Genomic DNA, 21,544 nt, shown 5'->3' with positions numbered 1-21,544 from the left:
TGGCGTTTGATTTTTCCCATTCTTGTTCTTTGTTTATTAATAAAGAAAATGGACGAGACACAAGGTTTGGATTGCCTTGGCCAAGATGAAATCAGCCGGCGCCACATTCGTCAAAGGAAGAGATATGCTAGGTTTACACCAACACAAAGAGCAGAATATATTCAGAAGACAATGCAAAATAGAAAGAGGAAACACAATGCACATTATACTTCTCCAAACGCAAATCATGGTTGTGAACTCTCAGATGGGCAAACACAAAATCCATCACCACATTTCCCTTTGGAGGACAACCTAATGGATTTCGAAACGATCGGTTAGTACTTTTGAACAAGTTAATTGATTGAAACACCTTAATAGTATATACTTTCCACAAATGCCTTACCCTTTATTTGTGAATATGCCATTCATTGGACAACGACTGCGGGAAGTCCATCTTTCCCAACCACATTATCATTTCCAAATGGAGCATGGAGGCTTTTCCCTGGCAACTGGAAACGAAGCATCTTTTTGTATCTAATCGGCACGACGACATCTAAACCGATATACTCCCATGCAAACGTTGCTAATAACAAGGAAAAAGGAAAGCCCCCTTCCGCACCCCCATCTCCTTTCTCCCTCTCTCTCTCCCACTCTCTCAATCATTGGATTCCTAGCTCCTAGCTTCATATGTAACGATTTAATTTCTTCAAATTAAGTGCAGACATTAATCATCATGCAATCCGGTAACATGAATGATGGTATGCTCTCTCAAATACATTCTTTACGGGCTTTTACGGATGCAACTTCATCGGATTGGAATCCAACAAATAATTAGTTCAGTCACTAATGTTTTAGTTTCCTGAAACAGTTTGCCTTGATGGATGATCGATGAATGTCTGAAGATAGAGGTTCAAAATTGGTGAGGGTAACATTTAGAGATGGAGTTATTACTCTGAACCACAGGACTATGAGTTCTCTTCTCGAATACAGGTCATACTTCATATATCAAGCACGTTGTTTTATTTTCTAAACTTTGTCAGTGCTTTGTGAAGTAGAGAGATGTGACAGAAACCAATTTTCACATGTACAAGGTACAAAGGCCTTTTCTGCAATCTTTAATTTTTCAAAAGTGGGTGTAAGTTGTCTTGGGTTTTGCATTCTTCGAAACCATTTTTCCACTGATTTGGCGTATTGTCATTAAAAGAATAGTTTCCCTAATCTCCAAATCATTCTGTACGCCCTATATCTCCTATAGAAAATCCACGTGAAGATGGTACTTGTCCTCTTGAGTTTAGCACACGGGCTAACTGATAGGAAAAAATTATTCAATGCCCCCAGCCACCCCATGCCATGTGGTGCCCCACGCTCCTTCACCACCACTTATTGATGTGAGATTCATGACTAAGTATATGGAACCTCACACCAGATGTGTGAGGGAAGGGCCCATGTCACTGAATTTTCTCTCATGTGTCACCCCCCACATCTTATTGACTATTAAGTACACAATCCTTGCGGTTCTTGTATTCAACTCATTGCAATGCTTTAGGTTACACATTTTATATCCTGCATCTCGGCTTTGCGATTCTGTTTTCTAGGACTCTAAGATGCTTTCTGGAGTATTGATACAAGGGACTATATATGACACTTCTCGGCAACCTATTCTTGTTTTAGGTCATTCTTAGGACCTACATAATTTTGTATCCCTACGTTAAATTTTATCCATACATTATACTTACCAAATGATGGATTAGAAAACATTGCCAAAAATTATGAACTGCCTAATACAGTAATAATTAGTAATAAAGTACTGTATCTTATAGACCCATGTTACGAGAGAATAGCATGTATCGTTCTTTACGGTCTATATTTGATAACCATGTCTCTTTCATGTCATGCTTTCATATATCCTCTTCAAAAACTAATGAGAATGCCAAGGAGGCTGAGAAAATAAAGAAAAAGATTAATAATGCCAATAGAGAGTCTTGAATTGGACAATGTAGATATAGGCGACCAACCACAGTGAAATTGGATGTTGTTTATCAAGCCTTATGTCTACTTCAGTATACGACACGACTTGAAACTACTTGTTCCAAGATTCAAAGAGGATGATTTTTTGTACGTAGCCAAGAAAAAATAAGGAATAAGCAGTTCAATGGATGCTGTGGCCTTGAGATTTATTGTGCATTATTCTTACTAGCACATTTAACTCATGAACTTGGTTACAAACAAATGTAGAGAAGTAGATTCTGGATCCGCTTTGAACTTAATTTTCATTTTTTCCTCCACAGGGCTCGGTTTACCATTTAACAGATCACCCGTATATGTTGAACGAAGAGCGTCTTAACAAGAGTTCTTGCATTTCGCGCATGACACCCAAGACCCATTGTGGTTTTATTGAAGGCTTTAAAGGTGCTATGAGCCTACATATCACATTCCATTTTTTTCGTGTTCATATTTGTAGATTGTTTTTTCTTGCCTTTTGGTAGAATACTTTCAATTTGTCATGTGCTGTAATGTTAATAACATGTAGAACACATGGTTGAGTAGTAGATCATTCTTAATGAGGTGCTTGTTTTTTGAAGGAAATTTTTCTGGAGATCTTCACGGGCGGAAGAATTGCACGAAGAAATAATTGGAGTGGAAATTGTAAAATTGTAATGCTACTGCATTTTGTTGTTTGGACCAAAAAAATAGAAGAGTTCTGTCATCGAATCTAGGTGTATGGACTCCATGGATGTAAGAAGTGAGGGGGCCTAATGACTCATTTCAAATATGGTACTTTTTTTTATTAGCAAAAAAAATTCATTAACTCATGACACAAAGTATAGAAATAATAGGGGTTTGGATACCCCGGCTTGACCACCCAAGACCCTCTTCTCCTAACCACACGGAGGAAACTGATTTAGACCCATACAGGTTGAGCCCATTTCAAAACATGTACTATTTCAAATATGTACTTGTAACTCCATTTGGATTCGACATGGAATAAAATGCATTATTGGACCATATCTTGGTTCTGCTTAAGATATGGTCGGCAATAAAACGTTTCTTCTTAAGTTAGACTTCTAATATTTTGGTACATGAGTCATTTTAGTTCTGACAATGCAATTTTGAATATTGTTTTGTGAAAGATAGTTCAAATTTTTAGACATAATAAGTTGCAATTGCTTTCTATCACATGTGCCTCCCCGTGCATAGCACGTGCTCCTATACTAGTGAGAACTAAAAAGCTCAAACCTGATCAGTGCTCAAAGAGTGAATCAGTGAACTGATACTCAAAAATGAGAGAAACTTATTCACGGGCTTAGCTGTGAACAAGTTTTTTACAACAACCAAACGCGATCATCCAAAAGTGTTCTGGATAGTTCGATTTTAATGAAACTTTTCCAGAAACTTTTCTCCAGAAAAATTTCATTATCAATCCACCGTCCAAAACACTTTTGGATTGGTCGCGATTGGCTCTGTAAAGCAACTTCTTCACGGCTCTGCCGTCTTTTGGCTTGTATTGTTTTTTTTTTTTTTTTTGTTGTTTTTGTGTTTTGTGTTTTTGTAATTATAAATAGTGTACACAGTAAAAAGGGAAGGTACATCTATTATTGAACGAGCTTTATGGTTTAAATCATGGTGATTGAGCACTCCTATTTGTCATAGCCCCCAGTTGTCGGACATATGATTTTAAATTTCGTAGTTTTATTTTCATTGTGGTCATTTAAATTTATGTGGGTTTGTAACATTGGAATGTATAATGTTTTAAATTATTAGGTATTTTTTGGTTCATCTCTTTTTGGTCCTGAATTTTGTAATTTTGGGAAAATTTCATTTCATCCGCTGAAACTTTCACTTAAATGTCTCATAAACACCTATAGTTGATTTTATTTCAATTAAACACATGTAGATATATACAAAACTTCTTAAATTAGGCATCCGCCGTTTAAATCCTTTCAATTACTAATGGAAGTTGCAAACCTGGGTTATTTCCGCCCCCCCCCCCCCCCCCCCCCCCCCCTCTCAACTAATTGCCAGTTGACCAAATTGACCCTGCCCTGGTCCAAAAGGGTCTTGCGGACTTCACCCAGAAACTGAGCTCGGCTCTAACCGATTTGGAGAAAGCTGAAGCCTAAATCGAGTGGATGTGCATAGTGCTCTCACTCTGCTCTTACAAGCTAATGTTGATGGTCCCCAAAGTCTTTTGATTCATTAATTGTCTCTCCCCTTTTTTTTTTTTTTTTCCTTATAGACATATGCCTTCATCAAACATTTGAAGTCTGCTCTTGTGACAGAATCTGGTTCGAGTTATTTTGTTTATGTACTTGTTGCGTTGGATGTGGTGGTTGATACACCATCTATGAATGGATTTTAAGCTAATAAGCAGGATCGTAGAAATTATAAGTCTCCTCCCTTGTCTTTTCGTAATGCCACTCCTCTCTTTGAAGTGCATTCTCTTTGCTTGGCCAAGGCCCTCTGTACCAAATTTATCATGCTGTTTAAAAAAAGGCAGGATGGATTATGGTTACGCGGAATTTTCGAATTGGAGGAATCACTAGCCCGTTTGCTGGGTGGTATACTTTGGCCAGGCTACTCAGGTAGTTCAAGGTCAGACTGAATGCAGGTTAGGTGGTATACTTTGCCTGTTACATTCCATTTCATTTCATGCTCTTTTATGAAATGAGGAGAGATGGTAAACCAAAACCAACACCCCTCTTTGCTCCCCCCGCGACAGTCCCACCTGGAATTTTTGATATGGGAAATGGGATAGTGGCAGTGACATTCCGTTCTATGAACTTTTTGAGACTAGGAGAAGCTCGCTTTGGTGAAGAGGTTCATTCGTCTTTCCAATCGTCTGTGGTTACAGTGTAGTGGTGAACCGACTATATAAGCGTCGTTGGCAACTGAATTTTGATCGAAGTGTCATAAAATTCAAGTGTAATGATAATCAGATTGGCACGTTGTTGAGTTCCATCCCTACCATCTTACAGTTCAAACTGTTGATGGAAGTGGCACTCGGTGTTGGATGTGGCTGTGGTCCGTGTGTGGTTTTGAGAATGAGCAGTGTGCTATTCATGCCGAAAGCTTATACTACTATACACACGAGTAATCTAGCATGCATTGTACACACGGAGTATCTAGCATGGCATTTGGCAAGATGCATTCGTATCTCTGTGTCTGTGCTCATGTTATATTGTTATTGGGCCTCGAAAACACACTGTATGGAACTATAAACTGATCACATTTGAGTTTGGCACGGCAGGCACAGGCACCGGCAAATTGTCTAAAAACATGCTACAATTTGACTTGTGATGTAGTATGGAGTATAAAAAAGAAGTGACTTGCTGACCTCTGTCAAGTAGGCGAATGAATAACAAGTGAACAATGCCAAATAAGTTAGACTTTCAATTCTCAATTACCGAATATTAAGTATATATTAATATTGGATAATTTTTTCAGCTATCGATGTACCTTTTGCATTTATCCACCGCTCTGTCGGCTAAGGTTTAGGCATTTTTATTAAGAAAAGGGAAAAAAGAGATTTCATGTAATAGTTGTGGCAAATGAAGGCAAATTTTAAGTGCAAAAAAACCCTCATCACCAAATACAAAACCCAAATGGGCAAAATACCCAGGTGTTGCCAACCCTCTAGGAGAGAGAAATCAAGAGTGAAAGCACACGAACCAGGCCCAATTCCACCCCACCCCCCCTCTCCGACCTTGCGAGCCGAGCGATCCACCCCCTCAAACCAACATAGTTTCCGCCAAGCCGCCGCCCGCATTCTCTCCCGATCCTCCTCCTCCGCCGCCAGGGCTCGGCCGTTCTCCACCGATCTTGCGGCGGCTGCGTCGCCCGACGAGACCTTCGTGGAGGCGTGGAAGAAAGTGATCCCCAACATCGAACCACCCAAGACTCCTTCGTCCTTTATGACCCCCCGCCCTGCGACGCCGTCTTCGATCCCTTCCAAGCTCACTGTCAATTTCGTACTTCCTTATGCCTCTGAGCTTTCCACCAAAGAGGCAAGTCATACAGAGCTTTCAATTCAAGTTTTTGTTCTTTAATTTGATTTGAAGTGGGTTTAGTTGGATTTTCTTCTATTGCTTGTACTATGACTGATCCCTTATGCAATTTAATAAATAATTGGCTCCCAAACCCCCACATGTAAAGTTTTTGATCGCTTTGTAGATTCTTACTCTGGTATATTAAGTCAGCCCATCGTTTCGTACCTTGGTTACTTCTTCACTTGTGGCATTTTTAGAGAATTATGCTGCAGATAGGATGTAAGAAATGGAATTAACAGCAGCCACAACTGCGATTGCGGGGGGTGGGCGGGGGGGGGGGGGGGGGGGGGGGGGGGGGGGGGGGGGGGGGGGGGGGGGGGGGGGGGGGGTGTTGTGTGGGGGTGTTTAAGAATTGAGTTTAACTAAAATGTTCTCCGAAATTGGAGAAAGCATTTGACAACTTGGGGGAGAAACAAACTGGTTCGAGTACTCTCCTAGATAGGCGGTCAAGTGATTAGTTTTGAGGACTTATCTGTCATTGAGAGAAGCTTTTGTATATCCCAGGTATAGGAGTCTTGGTATCCCCTTCGGTCCGTTTTTAATTTTTCAGCCATTTTTTGAGCACACTTTGATGATTAGTTTCGTTTATTAACATTAATCTTGAAAAAAATCATGTTCATCGAACTTTAGTAGATACATGATCAACACGCGAAAATTGAAGAAAAACGAAAATTGGATAAAAAAACACACTGAATTAGAGCACAATTTTTGTTTTCTTACATTTTTCACGTGTGCCGATCATGTATCTACTAAAGTTTGATGATCATAATTTTTGGCAAGATTATTGTTCTCGCCGAGTTCTACAAAATGAACGAAGCCGATTATCAAAGTATGCTCGGGTAATGGCCGAAAGATTGAAAACGGACCAGAGGGGTATACGAAGACCCCTCCTATTCCTGGGATATATAAAAGTTTCTCATTGTGATTGAAAGATTGGTTTATATAATGATTGGTGAAGGAAATAGTTTCTTTTGCCCAGAAATTTCAAGTCAATATGGAAGAAAGATAGTGATTCAAAAAAACAGAGCCAAATGAAGGCTCATGGTTCCTAGTAGGTATACAGACTACTAGCCAAAAGTAGTGGGAAGTTAATGGTTCCTAGTAGATGTGCGAAATACTGGCCATGTGGATGATAATAGGTAGCTCCTTGTGGGCATGAGACTGGCCACATACACGATTAGAAGGACCAACATTAATCAAGACCACAATACAATTGATATGAACTTTGAGTTTCAGAGTTTTCATAACCCAAGAAAAGTGGTGCAGGCATGTAAAATACTACTGAGCACTAATGATAGTGATTCCTAGTAGTACGTCTTCAGATTACCATGGATGGAAAGTATCAAACACCATTAGACTGAGTTTATATGATGGTCTAAGGTACAAAATGCATTGTACAAGGGAATGAAGATAGTTGTTTCCTATTTTCCGGAATTTCAAAAAACCTAACGATTATTCCAACATCTCTCTCTCTCTCTCTCTTCGTATTTGCAACCATCTGCCAAAACACAAACAGGTTTGTTCACATCTACAGGGCAAGGAAAAGAAGTTCAATGTTGGACAAAGAATATTACCTTGCTTCCTTATCTGGAGCTTCGACTCTACTGGATCAAAATTTCAAATTTCTTTTTGTAACCCCTGCACTTAAAAGTGTATTTAAGGTGGGTCAATACTGGAAACTGTCTTTAGGCTATTGCAGACGTTCTGATCAACTTTCCTGCCTTCGAGCTTACACTAGTCTTTTCAGCAAATTCTTCAACTATGCTCAGTTCGTAATCTTGTTCATTGTTATTTGTTACTCTTGATCACACTGGTTTTAGGCAAGAATGCACCAACTTCAGTTTATTAATTGTCCTTGATGTACATGTAGATTGTAGTTCAACGAGGTTAGTGCCTGCCTCATATTTGTAGCTAGGGAAAAAAGTACACATCGATCGTTTCACTCAACAGAGTCATAAACTCCTCAAGACAAAAGCGTGCTACTTCCCAAATGGTTAGTTATAGTCTTGTTGTAGCAAGTAAGGGTGGCCTGGTTATAGAGTTCCTCATCTGTGGAGTGCTTAGTCTTCCCCTCCATAAAATCTCTCTGACTAATGAGGGCAAACTGTAAGGCAAACATTTTCATTAACAACACTGGCTCCGTTTCAAATATCCATGGATCAAGGTGGTTAAATGTATCACCTGATGGGGGTGTCAAAGTGATTCCTAGTTGATGCTGATGGGTCCCATGATTTGTTTTGTTAACTTATTTGCTTGCAGCATAAGATGCTTTAATAAACCTTGGAAAAAGAAAAATCCTAGCATTCTAAAGATTCTTGGTTATATACTTATTTTCCTGAAAGGATAACAGATATAAGTATGTAGCACCGACACTCCAAAAGGGTGCCGTGTCCACGTATTGGACACGGGGACACTGGGACATGGCGGGGACACGTATTGGACACGCCGCATGGCGTGTCCATTAATTTTTATTATTTTTTGATAGGGGACATGGCTGGGGACACGGCTAGGGGTCAAAATGTAATATTTTTAAAATTTTTGGGGGTTAATATGAAATTATTCAAAACATTTGGGTTAAACTGTAATTTTTCCTTTGAATTTTTTTTATACAATTTGTGAAATTATTCATATACAATGGTTCATAATTTTCTATATATATATATATATGTACATATATTTATTTATTATTTATTTATACACGTGGCGTGTCCCCCGCCGTGTCCGTGTCCCCATTTTTTTAGAATTCCCGTGTCCCGTGTCCCGTGTCCGTGTCCGTATCCGTATTCGTGTCCGTGCTACATAGGACTCATATAACTCCACTTGAGTAGACTTGATTATTGTGAATGTTATATCTACTGGTTACATATGGCATTGAATATAGAATGCAATGTGTTTTGTGATATAGTTTCTTCCTTACTCCAACCGCAATTCATATACTGGAGAGAGCTTCTGTCAAAGAGACTACCCCGAGAATCGCATTGTTATAGCGCCACATATTGAACCCCTCAATCAACTTCCAAGGGATAATATTGTGAACTGTTCCTTTTAGGTTACAAGGTATTTGAAACTATAGTTGGGATACTATAGAGAGAAGATTTTCTTGTTAGAGTGGAGCTGAATTTTGTATGAAATAATGGTTTAACTTTGAAGATGGGTGGGGAATGGTTGGAATACATATTTATTCTTTTTGCCCTCAATAACTAACCGAGAATAGAACCTTTGTTCTACTGCCGAGAATATATGAAATTTTGTTCAGATGGTATGTTTTATGGAGGCAGTGACATGCTCTGGAATTTTGTTAGCCTGTAATTGGATCAAGATTTGGGTATGGAAACGGAACTGAAAATGGAGAATTTAAAGATATCTGACCGTTGTGAGCCATTAGATTATTTTGCTTTTTTTTCCTTTCCCATAACCATATCCTTGATCCACATAACAGTCTTTAACATGGTGCTAAGTGGACTTTTCGTCGCCTATAAGGCACTTGGGGATTAATTGTATGGTTGTCATCTCACTTTTAGATGTGTTCTTGCAGGTTGACATGGTCATAATCCCAGCTTCAACTGGACAGATGGGTGTCCTTCCGGGGCACGTGGCAACAATTGCTGAGCTGAAACCTGGGGTTATGTCCGTGCATGAAGGGGACAAAGTGGTCAAGTATTTTGTCAGTAGCGGTTTTGCATTTGTTCATTCGAACTCTTATGCAGATATAATTGCCGTTGAGGCAGTGCCAGTTGACCAAATTGACCCTGCCCTGGTCCAAAAGGGTCTTGCGGACTTCTCCCAGAAACTGAGCTCGGCCTCTACCGATTTGGAGAAAGCTGAAGCCCAAATTGGAGTGGATGTGCATAGTGCTCTCAACTCTGCTCTCACAGGCTAATGTTGATGGTCCCTAAAGTCTCTTGATTCAATAATTGTCTCACCCCTTTTCTTTGTTTTTTTTCCTTATAGACATCTGCCTTCATCAAACATTTGAAGTCTGTTCTTGTGACAGAAGCTGGTTCGAGTTATTTTGTTTATGTACTTGTTGCGTTGGATGTGGTGGTTGATGCACCATCTATGAATGGATTTTAAGCTAATAAGCAGAATCTGTAGAAATTAAAAGTCTCCTCCCTTGTCTTTTTCGTAATGCCACTCCTCTCTTTGAAGGTGCATTCTCTTTGCTTGGCCAAGGCCCTCTGTACCAAATTTATCATGCTGTTTAAAAAAGGCAGGAATGGATTATGGTTACGCGCAATTTTCGGTATGGAGAATCACTAGCCCGTTTTGCTGGGTAGTATACTTTGGCCATGCTACTCAGGTAGTGTGGGGGCTGAAATCACCCTTGACCCTTCTTTCCCTTATTGAGCGGTGAGGGTGCTCGTCGAGCCTGGGAAGGTCTCCATTGAGCCTGGGGAGGTTGCTGCCGAGCCCAAGGAGATTCCCACCGAGCCTGTGGACGTTGTTGCTAAGTTTGGGAAGGTTGCCACCGAGCTTGGGACCTGCAAACCGGAGGGGGTGTTATTCCGGGAAGAAGCTCCGATGAACAAGTCAGTAAGTGGAGAAATGAGTAGTTTAGTAAGAAAGTACGAAGAGAGAAAGAGAGAGGCGTGTTCCTTTCATCTTTTTTCAGACCCTTTCACATGAAGGGGTGGTCTTGTATTTATAGGCAAGGCAGCTTCCAGAAGCTTCTAAACTGACTTTTGGATATTTGTTAGATCCTTAGGGAGCAGAATTCTGCCGAACGTTACAATAACCACCAAACGTTAGGGAAATGACCGCTGAACGTAAGTGAGATGACCGCTCAACATTAGGGAAATGTCCATCGAGCGCTAAGGTCATGACTGCTGAATGTTAGCCCCCAATATCATAGGATGGCGCGTCAGGTAGGGGGAAGAACATATGCTTCTCAGTTCCCACAACAAAGAGAGGTAGGGAAAGAAAGTTCCCCAGCCCTAGGGAGGTTGCCACTGACCCCAAAGAGAGGTAGGGAAAGAAAGTTTCCGAGCCCTAGGGAGGTTGCCATTGACCCAGGGGAGGTTACCACCAAGCCCAGAGAGGTCTCTACCGAGCCTTGCCACCAAGCCAGTGGAGGTTGCCACCGAGCCTGGGGAGGTCTCTACCAAGCCTTGCCACCAAGCCCGGGGAGGTCTCTACCTAGCCTTGCCATCGAGCCCGGTGCTTCCTATAGCTTCAGATGCGAATGGGTCCACAGAGTGACGTGTCTGTAGCAAATACTGAATTGGTCCGTGACCCCTCTGGACGTTCCGAACCCCTGGATGTTTCAGCCCCCTACACATAGGTTAGAAGTTCTTCCGTCAAAGTAGCTTTTAAGTTCACCCCGTGTTGGAACGGGCAATTTTACCATTCTCTTACTCTAGTTTAAGCTTATTTTTGTATGTCGTAGTTTCAAGAATAAATGGTGGCGGAGGCCCAAGTATATATCCGCGCTGCACCGTTGCAAAAAGCTTCACTTACTTTGTAGGTGTCAAATTCTTTCTTCATTCCCTATTGTGCAGCATAGATTAGAAGCTCAATGTCTTTTGTTTAAAGGGCATTCAAGACCGCGCGCCATCCCTACTGGGTTTTAGTTATGCTTTCCAAGAGCAATTGTCATCTTATCCAAACACCGAGAGCAGAATGGTCCGGGTTGCTCAAACCGATGGTTATTTCTCGACAGCCATATCTTTGCTGATTTTCCCATTGGCCTATGACAATACCCATTTGTTTTCCTTTCTTTTCCTCAAGTTCTTCCAAACAGGGTGTTAGACTTCCATCCAGAAATATTGGCGTCAAGAAGTACCGGTGCTTATGACCATGTCAAAAAAAAAAAAAAGTACCGGTGCTGTGTTTTTTACGTTACTTCACTAGCATTGCATGCCAATGTATCGTATCGCGCGATCCATAACTAGTAAATAACAAAATCACCGTTGTTTAAAACATGCTCACATACTTATGAATTTAATTGCATAAGGTATACAATTTGAAGTTCAAAGAATCAAAAGAATTGAATCTGAATAACACCTAAACAACAATTCTAAGTAGCAGCACATTCCGGAGGGAGGCCCTGCGGAAACCGCTTCGAATCCGAACAGTAATTGTAAATCATGTAATTCTTTTGCACCCATTTCATCCTCTCTTGACTAGTTGAATCCAACTGTTCTTCCATCCACGCGTTGCCATTCCCGCTGCTAGAACTTGAAGTGCAAGAAGAGACTCCAGAGGACGATATAACACAAGTGTTGGCGTTGAAGTTTCTGTAGGAAGCAGTGAAGGGAGCTCTTGTCCAGTCAGTTTTCACTAGGCCACCCCTTGTTGCCCAATCATCGGCGTTCCATAGACTGGAGTAGATTCTCATTGGTTGGTTCTTCGGGTAAGGGACACCGATCGATTCTGAGTTTTTGAATTGTCGGATTGGGGTGCCATCGACTGAAAATCTGGAATACACAGATAAAAATTGATCAGTACCGTCTAAAAAACGATTCTTGAAATACAAACAGTCATGGATTTGGTTTCTTTCTTTCTTTGTGCCATATGATTTTCGAGAATGTAAAAAACGTACCTTCTTTCTTTTTTTTTTTCTTTCTAGTAAACGGTTTCTATTTTAAATCGTTCTTTAGAAAAAAAGTTACGAAAACTGTCAACCAAACAAGTTCGCGTTCGGTTAATTTATACGTAAATAGGGCCTCGGGTTACTTACATGATGCGTTGGGGGTTCCAAAGGATGGAATAGGTGTGGAAATCGGCAGTTGGGTCGAACCATAAGTAGAATTGTTGCTCTCTGTTGCCCTTTCCTTGACTAAACACATTGGTGTGAAGAATGTAAGGATCACCGCTCAAATTCCCCAAGAACTCAAAGTCTATCTCGTCATGTGTTGGCCCCTGTGATGATAACTGCAATATTCCCAATTACAAAAATGACAGTATTAGTATTAGAGTTCATATACCGAGGAAATAAATAAATCAATTTAAGTTATACAGGTATTATGAGGTACATACATAATAAGCGGTGACAGTGCCAGCAGAGTTTCCGGGGACAAGCTTGAGTTGCATATCGATTTTCCCAAAGAGGTACTGATCCTTGGACTGAAATCCGGAGCCGGAGGTTTTGTCAAGTGAGAGAGTGAGGAGGTCGCCGTTGTTGAGTATCTTAGCGCGGCCATCGCCCCATGTGATGTCAAAGTCTTGGTAGAAATTACCAGCAGAGGTAGCTACTATGGAACATATCAGAATTGAAACTAGAAGGAGAAGTGGTGTAACAGAGGAAGATGCCATTGGGGAAAAAATATATATATATATGAGGAAAGACTTGGGAGTAACTAGGATCGCTTTGAATGCTTGTGTGTTGATGAGACTTATGGGAAGTATGGAATGGTGGGTTGGTATTTATAGAGAGAGAGAGAGAGAGAGAGAGAGAGAGAGAGAGAGAGAGAGAGAGAGAGAGAGAGAGATGCATGGGATGGATCAAAGGAAGGTTCTCTCTTTCAAAACAGCTAATGGAGCTGAAAGAGAGTGGCAGAGGTGGGCTGAAACTTTCAGCTGGACACAGCTGGGAATATAATTTTGGTTGGAGAATGAATTCTGGAAAGTGCATGACAATCGACTTGACAGTCCCACACGCATTTGTTCTTCATCGTGTTTCGGTCATTTTAGGCGAATATTCATAGCAAGTTTTTTAGTACTTCGAAAATTAAACATCGGAGATGTTTTCAATATGTAAGGACATTTTTGGTGCTCGGATTGTAATCTCGTATCCGAGGTACAAAGAAATATGTGGTCTCACATGTTCCTCACGATTAATTAGTCCTACGACATTTGTTCCGTAAGACTCGCGACTTAAAGGGGGACTATTTCTTCACTCGATACTCAATGCGTCATGTAATGGATTATTCAATACTACCTTGGATACGGTACTAGTTAATTTAGACTTTTTGGATTATTTCGCTCGTTCGATGGTAAAAAAAATGATTGTCCTGATCATATCCTTTATTTCACCCCTAGGGCACCGCCTCTTTGTGTCTCAAGCCTCTCCTCAATCATATATTTTTGTAGAGTCCGAGATTAAGTGTTGATTCCAAAACAATGTGTGGTGGGGAGATATTTGGAACACTATCACGTAGTGGCCCAAGAGAATCGAATGATCTACCCACGGATAGATAATCTGGGTGCAGAGTAGTTATTCATCTAGGAGTATTTTTTTATTTTTTGAGAAGGACGACTTTTTCTTTCGATAACCTCGACTAATGTTGCAGACCATAAACTCGGCCACCACTAACAAAGGCCTCTAAAAGAATTGAATCACATAAGAGTTTTTTAATCTAAAATCTTCAGAGGGAGCAAACTCTTAAGTCTCAAGCCTCGACTATTAGGCCAAATGTGTTGGGTTTGGGTTTAGAGACCCAACACTTTCTCCCTACGCATGATCCCCAATGAGTTTTCTCCCCAATTATTACTCGCATTTCTCTATCTTTCTTTCTCTACTCATTATGCCAAAGAACTCTCTCAATTACCCAAACAAAGTCGCCCCAACATGAATTTGTTGGGAAGAAGAGTGTTGGGGCATCACATGTATATGAACCCACGTGAATTTGTTGCGAAAAAGTGAGTTGGGACGTTACGTGGTGGTGCTCCTGGGCACGCAATAATTTTTCTTCTAGACAAATGGCTCACCTTATCTTCTTTCCTATTTTTAGGTATCTAAATCCGATCCTCACCAGCTCACCTTGTCTGCCATCTTTGAAGTACTATTTCCCTTTCCTGACCGTGCAAGGAACTACATCGACAAAATGGTAAGGTCCTCGTGAGAAAAATTAAAACAGAGAAGGGAAGTGACTCAAGTGAGCGAGAAACTGGGAACAACTATTGCAGTTATAGAAGAAATAAAACCTGAATAAAAACAAATTTTATTGTATAGTCTTTAAGATATTCTTAATGAATGCATCGTCAATCGTGTAAAGGATTATAAGATTATTCAATACTACCTTGGATACAGGAGTTGTAGGGCTCATAAAGAAGTATATTCATGCGAAAAATTAGCTTGATCGAACATCAATAGCGATATCAAAAATTAAATTTTGATTTATAAAATAGACGATAAATGGATAGTTTAACTTTAAAAAACTAGTGGCATAATCAGACCGTTCGTTTTATAAACAAAAATTTACTAATTTTTAATATAGCTTTTGATGTCCAATCAAGTTGATTTTATGCCTGAATAATCTACTTCCAAGTCCTACAAAATGAACGATTCATATTACTGCAGTAAACACTTGGTAGGACCCACGATGGGTTATGATTTCTGCCTTATCCGGACACAAAACTCTTTAATATGAGTAAACTAGTGGACCAATTTTTAAGTAGGAACTAGGAAGCATCCTCCAAAAAGGTACTCCAAGACCCTAATGATTTTTCTCCATTTTTTTAAGAATTGAGTCATGGGTTTCACCTGTGACAGATTATTTAATTGCTTTTAGTTTGAAAAGGTAATCAAACAGTCAAAACGTTATGCTTCCATGCAGCTGGAATTTGTGGCACGTGTTGTTATACACACCCTTAAATTAATGTGGGAAAAAACATTGGGAGTAAGAATTGCAATATTTTATGTGGTGCCCCCATTTACCAGTTTAATTATGTATGTATAAGATGAAGGGGCGTGCTCGAAATTTTATGGCGTGAAAGTTTGGTATGTCGTTTGCACATAAGAAAAGTTAAGATTTTTTTATTTATTTTTGCCATATTTTATAGTTAACGGAGTTAGTGTAAAGTTAGTCAACGAGGGAACTAAGCCCTATAACCTCAAACTCCGCCCCTTGTGGGAATCGAACCTTGGTCTCTCAAAAAGTTACAGATTTAATTGTGTAAATTGCTCCTATACAAACTACCATGAAGTATGGGTTGAAGCATTTTCGTCCTTGTAGGTTAAATCGTGTCAATTTCATCCCTACATTTTTGCTTTAAATCAACTTGTCCCTTGCTGTCATTTCCCAGACGAACATTGCCTACTTATTATTATAGGGACGAAATTGACACGGATCCGTATCTTGGGGGGATTGCCTGACTGATTGACCCAGCTAGCCTCGTTGAAAATTATATCAATTTCTTGAATTTAGCGGTTCTCTTTTGCTTATTAATCTGGACATACTTGACATATATATATATATATATATATATATATATATATATATATATATATATATATATATATATATATATATGAGTCTCCTTCTCCTAAGGACCACCTTATTTTAATAAAATAAGGACCTCCCTTTCCCGATCAAATTTTGATGATCCGAGCCGCTCAATGTATTCAGAACATGATTTTAAGGATACCCGCGAGAAATCAGCAAAAAAAAAAAACCGGGAAGGGCTTCATCCGAGCAGTTTTTGTTATGTTTTTATCAAACGGTTCAAATAAAAACTGCTCAAATCAAGCCCTTTCCGGTCATTTTTTTTGCCGATTTCTTGCGGGTACCCTTAAAATCACGTTCTAAACACATTGAGCGGCTCGGATCATCGAAATGCAATCGGAAAATGGGAGAAATGGGAAGGTCCTTATTTTAACTAAAATAAGGACCTCCTTATTTGAAAATTTGATCGGGAACTATGAGAATGAGATTATGGGTGTTTTTTTAGGGTGTCCATTGAACCGTTCCGTATATATATATATAGGAACAAATTGATTTCTCTTTTAAAAACTTTAGCAAAATCTAAATTAAATTTGGTAGTTATTAAGTAGTGATATTAATCATAGTTGCCTACATAGAGTAAGGTAGCTACTGTATTAACTAATACCACATCCACATCCCCCACTTTCATTTTTGTCCATTATATTGTTTTTCTTGTAATTTACTGGTCATTATTGACAGGAAAAAGAAAAACTAGGAGTGTGCACGGGTCGGGTTCGGCCCCGAACCCAATTTGACTGGTCGGTTATCAAATTTTTGGGACCCAAACTCGAACCGAAGGAGGGGGGATACCCGTCCGCGTAACCGATTTTTTTGGTCGGGTCGGGTTTTGGTCGGGTCGGGTCCGACTAAAAACAGAAGTAAACTATATGAATTCGTGCCTTTTTGTCGGGTCGGGTGAGAAAAAACAGCACTCCGAGCCCCGAACCGAAAACTGATTTTTTTGAAAAAGTGTACCCGTACCCGACCGAACCATATGTTCAGCCCCGCCCGAAACCCTTCGGCTCGGGCCGGGGCTCGGGTTTTTTGCACACCCCTAGGAAAAACACAAGCGTCAATGCACCTTTTACTCTTTCTAATACATTTCACACAATTTTATATCCTCATTAATTTCCAAAGATTAGAAATGTACTTTTTACAATCTTAATGATAGCCAATCGGCAAAAAAAGTTTCAAATTCTACTATTTACATGATGCATTTTCTTATTTAAAGGCATGAAGAATACGTGATGTGTGTTCAAGTGATGAGGAAAAAAATATAAATACAACTAACTATTTCATGTATAATATTGGCAAAATTGTACTCCATCCGTTTCTAAATGAGAGTCCACTTTCACTTTTTCTGTTATATATTTTTATTTTGATTATATCTTTCAATTTATAATTTTTTGTATGATTTTAAAAATTTTGTCTAATAAAATTAATTAAGATCTATCAAACAAGATTCATATTGGATATTTTTAGCTGTATCTATCGAAAATATAAACAATTTCTTGAAGTGTCCGAAATATTAATATGGACTCTCATTTAGGAACGGAAAGAATATCACGTTGCACACCCGATGTCTCAATGAACTTAATCCTCAATAGAGCAAAATTGTTTGGCCACTTTCCTCGCAAGCGATACTTGTGTGCATGGCCAAGGAAAATAGATCTCGTTATCCCGCGATCAAAAGATCTCTGTGGCTGGTGGAATCGGTTCGATCGATTTGAAAACAAAAAATATGTCAGGTATGACAAATTGTGGAGCCAAATGCTTTCGCTTTTGAGCTGGAAACAGATGTATGGCTAGAGATTATTTGTTTTGAAAGGTAAATGCCAAACTACCCCCGTAATTATAACACGCGGTTTGGTTACCCACGGGGGATCCGAGGTGCCGTAGTGCACCTTCCAATTCGGTCGTCCATCTCAGCAATAGAAGGCTTGGATTGGGATTCAAACAATCGACGGCTCGGATTAGTAAAAGCTCGGATTAAATCCGAGCCGTCTATATCGAGATGGACGGTCGGATCGGCTGCACTACATGGTGTAGTGGCAACCGCACTACAGCCCCTCCCAATTCCCCTAAGGGTGGGCATCGTGTCGTGTCGTGTCATTTCATATTCGTGTCAGAATTTTCTCAATCCTAACCTGACATGTTTAGCTTTTCGTATTATCGTGTCGTGTCATATTCATGTTTCGTATCGGGTTTGTGTCGTGTTATCGTGTACTTTTATAAATTCTCATGTTGTGTCATGTGTGTATAGTGTCATCTTGTGTTCGCGTCAGAATTCTCTCAACTCTAATCCGACCTATTTAATATTTCGTGTTATTATGTCGTTTCATATTTATGGTTCGTATCAGAAATAGACAATCCTAACCCACTAATTTCATATCGTGTTCTCGTGTCATATCAGAAATTCCCACCCCTCTGTGGCCCTGTGGGGTGGGGAAGCCTTCTTTTTCTTAATTGGAAATAGCTGACGCTTTGGACCAAATCATACATCACCGGCTAGCCGCGCCTGTCTCTATCTTCTTCACCGAAAACCAAGTCAAGACACTCTACCTGATGTGCATGGCCTTACACCAACATGTTAGATAACATGATGATAATTAACACTATAACACGGAATGAATGAACTATTTGTGGAGATGAGTTTTTTTTTTTTTATATAACTCAGGTGTACCTCCGAACCAGCTTTGGCCCATGCCTTGACTAAATATCAGAAGAAAAAGAGTGAACATGTTCTAACATTAATCATACACATCAGCATCCTAAAAAATACATATTTTCGTAGGTTAATCATCCCTTACTAAATAAGAAAAATAGTTTTAAAATGTATATTGAAATCTATATGAGTATGGACATCAAGGCATGATCAACAAAAAAATAATTTGTGCAAAAGAATAAAAATAGTCTTGGATTTGGAGCATTCATCGATTTCCACTATTTCAAACTCAAATTAACATAAATCTTTGATAGAAAACTATGGTTTGTGTGATAAAAAAAATCTGTAGTATATGGTTTTTAAACAATAAATAATAATGATACAAGTATGAAAACCAAAATATTCGTAAATTCACTCTATATGTCAATTCACACTCACGCCTCACTCTCCTAAGTACCTACACCGTTGTCTACGTCTCAAGTTTTGACCACTGAACCAACCACACATGGTTTTTGAGCAAATGAGTTATTGAACCTTCAAACGGTCTTCATGAGTCGAGAGGCCAACAGTCTTCAGGGTTTTTGGAAAACGCGTGTTTGGTGGGCTGAGGCTGGTCCACTCCTCCACTCGGCGGTGCAATGGGTTTGGTGCTCTTCTTTTTTTTGCTTACTCCAACACTCCAAATTCCGTTTCAAGTCGAATTTATGCCTTCATTTATCCAGCTGTTTTCCAGCCATACTCTCCGTCCTCTCACCTAAACCAATTAAAAACCCGCTGCCTGCCTCAACCTCACTTTCCTATCCACCTTCACTCTTTCCAATTCTCACCCCCACCCCCCAATAAAATCCCACCTATATAAATCCCTCTAAACACCTCCATTTCACTCCATCACCAAAACAAACCCAAATAACCTTCTCTCTCTCTCTCTCTCTCTAAAACACTACTCTCTAATCAAATGGCTTTTTTTTCGAAAGTTTCCACATCAGTAGTACTATTGCTAGCCATCTCTCTTGTGGGTAGCTTGTGCCTTGTTGTTTCAGCTGGTAACTTCTACCAAGACATGGACATCACATGGGGTGATGGCCGTGCTAAGATACTCAACAATGGCAACCTCCTCACTCTCTCACTTGACAAAACCTCTGGCTCTGGATTCCAATCCAAGAACCAGTATCTCTTTGGGAAAATCGATATGCAACTCAAGCTTGTTCCCGGAAACTCTGCCGGCACCGTAACCGCTTATTATGTACGTGCCTAGCTTGTAACGCATGTTTAGTTTACGTTAATGTTTTTTTCCAAGATGTGTTATCTCTAACATATGATTCATTTCTATCGGAAAAAAATTGCAGTTGTCCTCACAAGGCCCAACACATGACGAGATAGACTTCGAGTTCTTGGGGAATTTGAGTGGTGATCCTTACATTCTCCACACCAATGTGTTTAGCCAAGGAAAGGGAAACAGAGAGCAGCAATTCTACCTATGGTTCGACCCAACTGCTGATTTCCACACCTACTCCATCCTTTGGAACCCTCAAAGCATCATGTAAGCACCCCAATCAGAAAGCAATTTTTTTTTTGGTTTGGTTACCACGAAAAACAACATATCTTTTTTTTTTTGGAAAATTGATCATTTTATAGCACCAAAACAATAGGGCAAACACCCTTCCAAACAATTATATTACAAAAATGATGTTTGTTACAGTATGTACTGATTGAACAATTTCTTTTGAGCATTTTCAGTTTCTCAGTAGATGGGACACCCATTAGAGAGTTCAAGAATGCAGAGTCAAATGGCGTTCCGTACCCGAAGAACCAGCCCATGAGGATATACTCGAGCCTGTGGAACGCCGATGATTGGGCGACAAGGGGAGGGCTCGTCAAGACCGACTGGACGAAAGCCCCTTTCACTGCTTCCTACAGGAACTTCAATGCCAACGCCTGCGTCTGGTCTAACGGAAAATCCTCTTGCACCAGTTCAAGCAAGAGCTCCGCTAGTAATTCATGGTTTTCGCAACAGCTAGACTCCACAAGTCAAGGGAGGATGAAATGGGTGCAGAAGAACTACATGATTTACAATTACTGCACTGATGTCAAGAGGTTTCCTCAAGGACTTCCACAAGAATGCAAAATGTCCTAGAAAAGACACAGGGATGATCGAGGTTAAGATCAATGATTTTGCCAATGTTATACCAGTGAAACTGATTTGTTTTCCCTTTCATTGTTTTCTAGGGTAGTTACAAAAATTGGATTCTTTATTCTTGTGTCATTGTGATATATGGTTCTTGAAATGAATAATACAAGTTGCTATTTTCCATTCATCTGTGTGTGTGTTCAGCTCTGCGGAAATTATGTTCATGTATCCTATGATAAATATAATAATGGACACCATATCAAACATGTGAGAATAAACCCGCAATGCTAAATCAAATGGAATTCGTTATTATAACGCAGAAAGAACTCGCTCCGTAAAGAAAGCTAGTAGGGATGGCAAAGTGAACCGAACCGATGGGTACCTAAACCGTAATCGAAAATTTTCCCCGAACCATAACCGAAAAATTCCCCGTGGGTATGGGTATGGGTATGGTTAAGGCCTTGGATTAGGGGTGTGCAAAAAACCCGAGGCCCGACGGACCCGACCCCAACCCCGACATGAAGGGTTTCGGGCGGGGCCGAACATGTGGTTAGGTCGGGTACGGGTTCATTTTTTGAAA

General features: G+C 40.0%; 2 protein-coding genes across 2 annotated transcripts; one reads left to right on the top strand and one right to left on the bottom strand.

Moving 5' to 3' along the window:
- Positions 1-11,935: 11,935 nt before the first annotated feature.
- On the bottom strand, positions 11,936-13,469 carry LOC131314332 (xyloglucan endotransglucosylase protein 1-like). Its single transcript, XM_058342924.1, has 3 exons — positions 13,005-13,469; positions 12,706-12,899; positions 11,936-12,442 (listed from the first exon to the last, which is right to left on the bottom strand). Exons 1-3 carry the CDS (start codon positions 13,278-13,280, stop codon positions 12,043-12,045), a joined length of 870 nt encoding a protein of 289 aa, XP_058198907.1. The 5' UTR covers positions 13,281-13,469; the 3' UTR covers positions 11,936-12,042.
- A 6,091-nt stretch (positions 13,470-19,560) lies between these two features.
- LOC131314246 (probable xyloglucan endotransglucosylase/hydrolase protein 23) lies at positions 19,561-21,151 on the top strand. Its single transcript, XM_058342807.1, has 3 exons — positions 19,561-20,079; positions 20,183-20,376; positions 20,574-21,151. The coding sequence occupies exons 1-3, from the start codon at positions 19,792-19,794 to the stop codon at positions 20,968-20,970; spliced, it is 879 nt and encodes a 292-aa protein (XP_058198790.1). The 5' UTR covers positions 19,561-19,791; the 3' UTR covers positions 20,971-21,151.
- Positions 21,152-21,544: the final 393 nt, after the last annotated feature.

This window comes from Rhododendron vialii, chromosome 1a (genome assembly GCF_030253575.1).
Source record: "Rhododendron vialii isolate Sample 1 chromosome 1a, ASM3025357v1".
Classification (NCBI taxonomy): domain Eukaryota; kingdom Viridiplantae; phylum Streptophyta; class Magnoliopsida; order Ericales; family Ericaceae; genus Rhododendron; species Rhododendron vialii.
Note: the sequence above shows the minus strand (reverse complement) of the source record. Positions and strands in the feature narration are given on the sequence as shown.

Coding starts and splice junctions, on each gene's coding strand:
- LOC131314332 (XM_058342924.1), bottom strand. CDS start 13,280: ATGGCATCTTCCTCTGTTACACCACTTCTCCTTCTAGTTTCAATTCTG. Junction 12,900..13,004: donor GCACTGTCACCGCTTATTAT/GTATGTACCTCA, acceptor GGAATATTGCAG/TTATCATCACAGGGGCCAAC. Junction 12,443..12,705: donor TGGAACCCCCAACGCATCAT/GTAAGTAACCCG, acceptor TGTGTATTCCAG/ATTTTCAGTCGATGGCACCC.
- LOC131314246 (XM_058342807.1), top strand. CDS start 19,792: ATGGCTTTTTTTTCGAAAGTTTCCACATCAGTAGTACTATTGCTAGCC. Junction 20,080..20,182: donor GCACCGTAACCGCTTATTAT/GTACGTGCCTAG, acceptor AAAAAATTGCAG/TTGTCCTCACAAGGCCCAAC. Junction 20,377..20,573: donor TGGAACCCTCAAAGCATCAT/GTAAGCACCCCA, acceptor GAGCATTTTCAG/TTTCTCAGTAGATGGGACAC.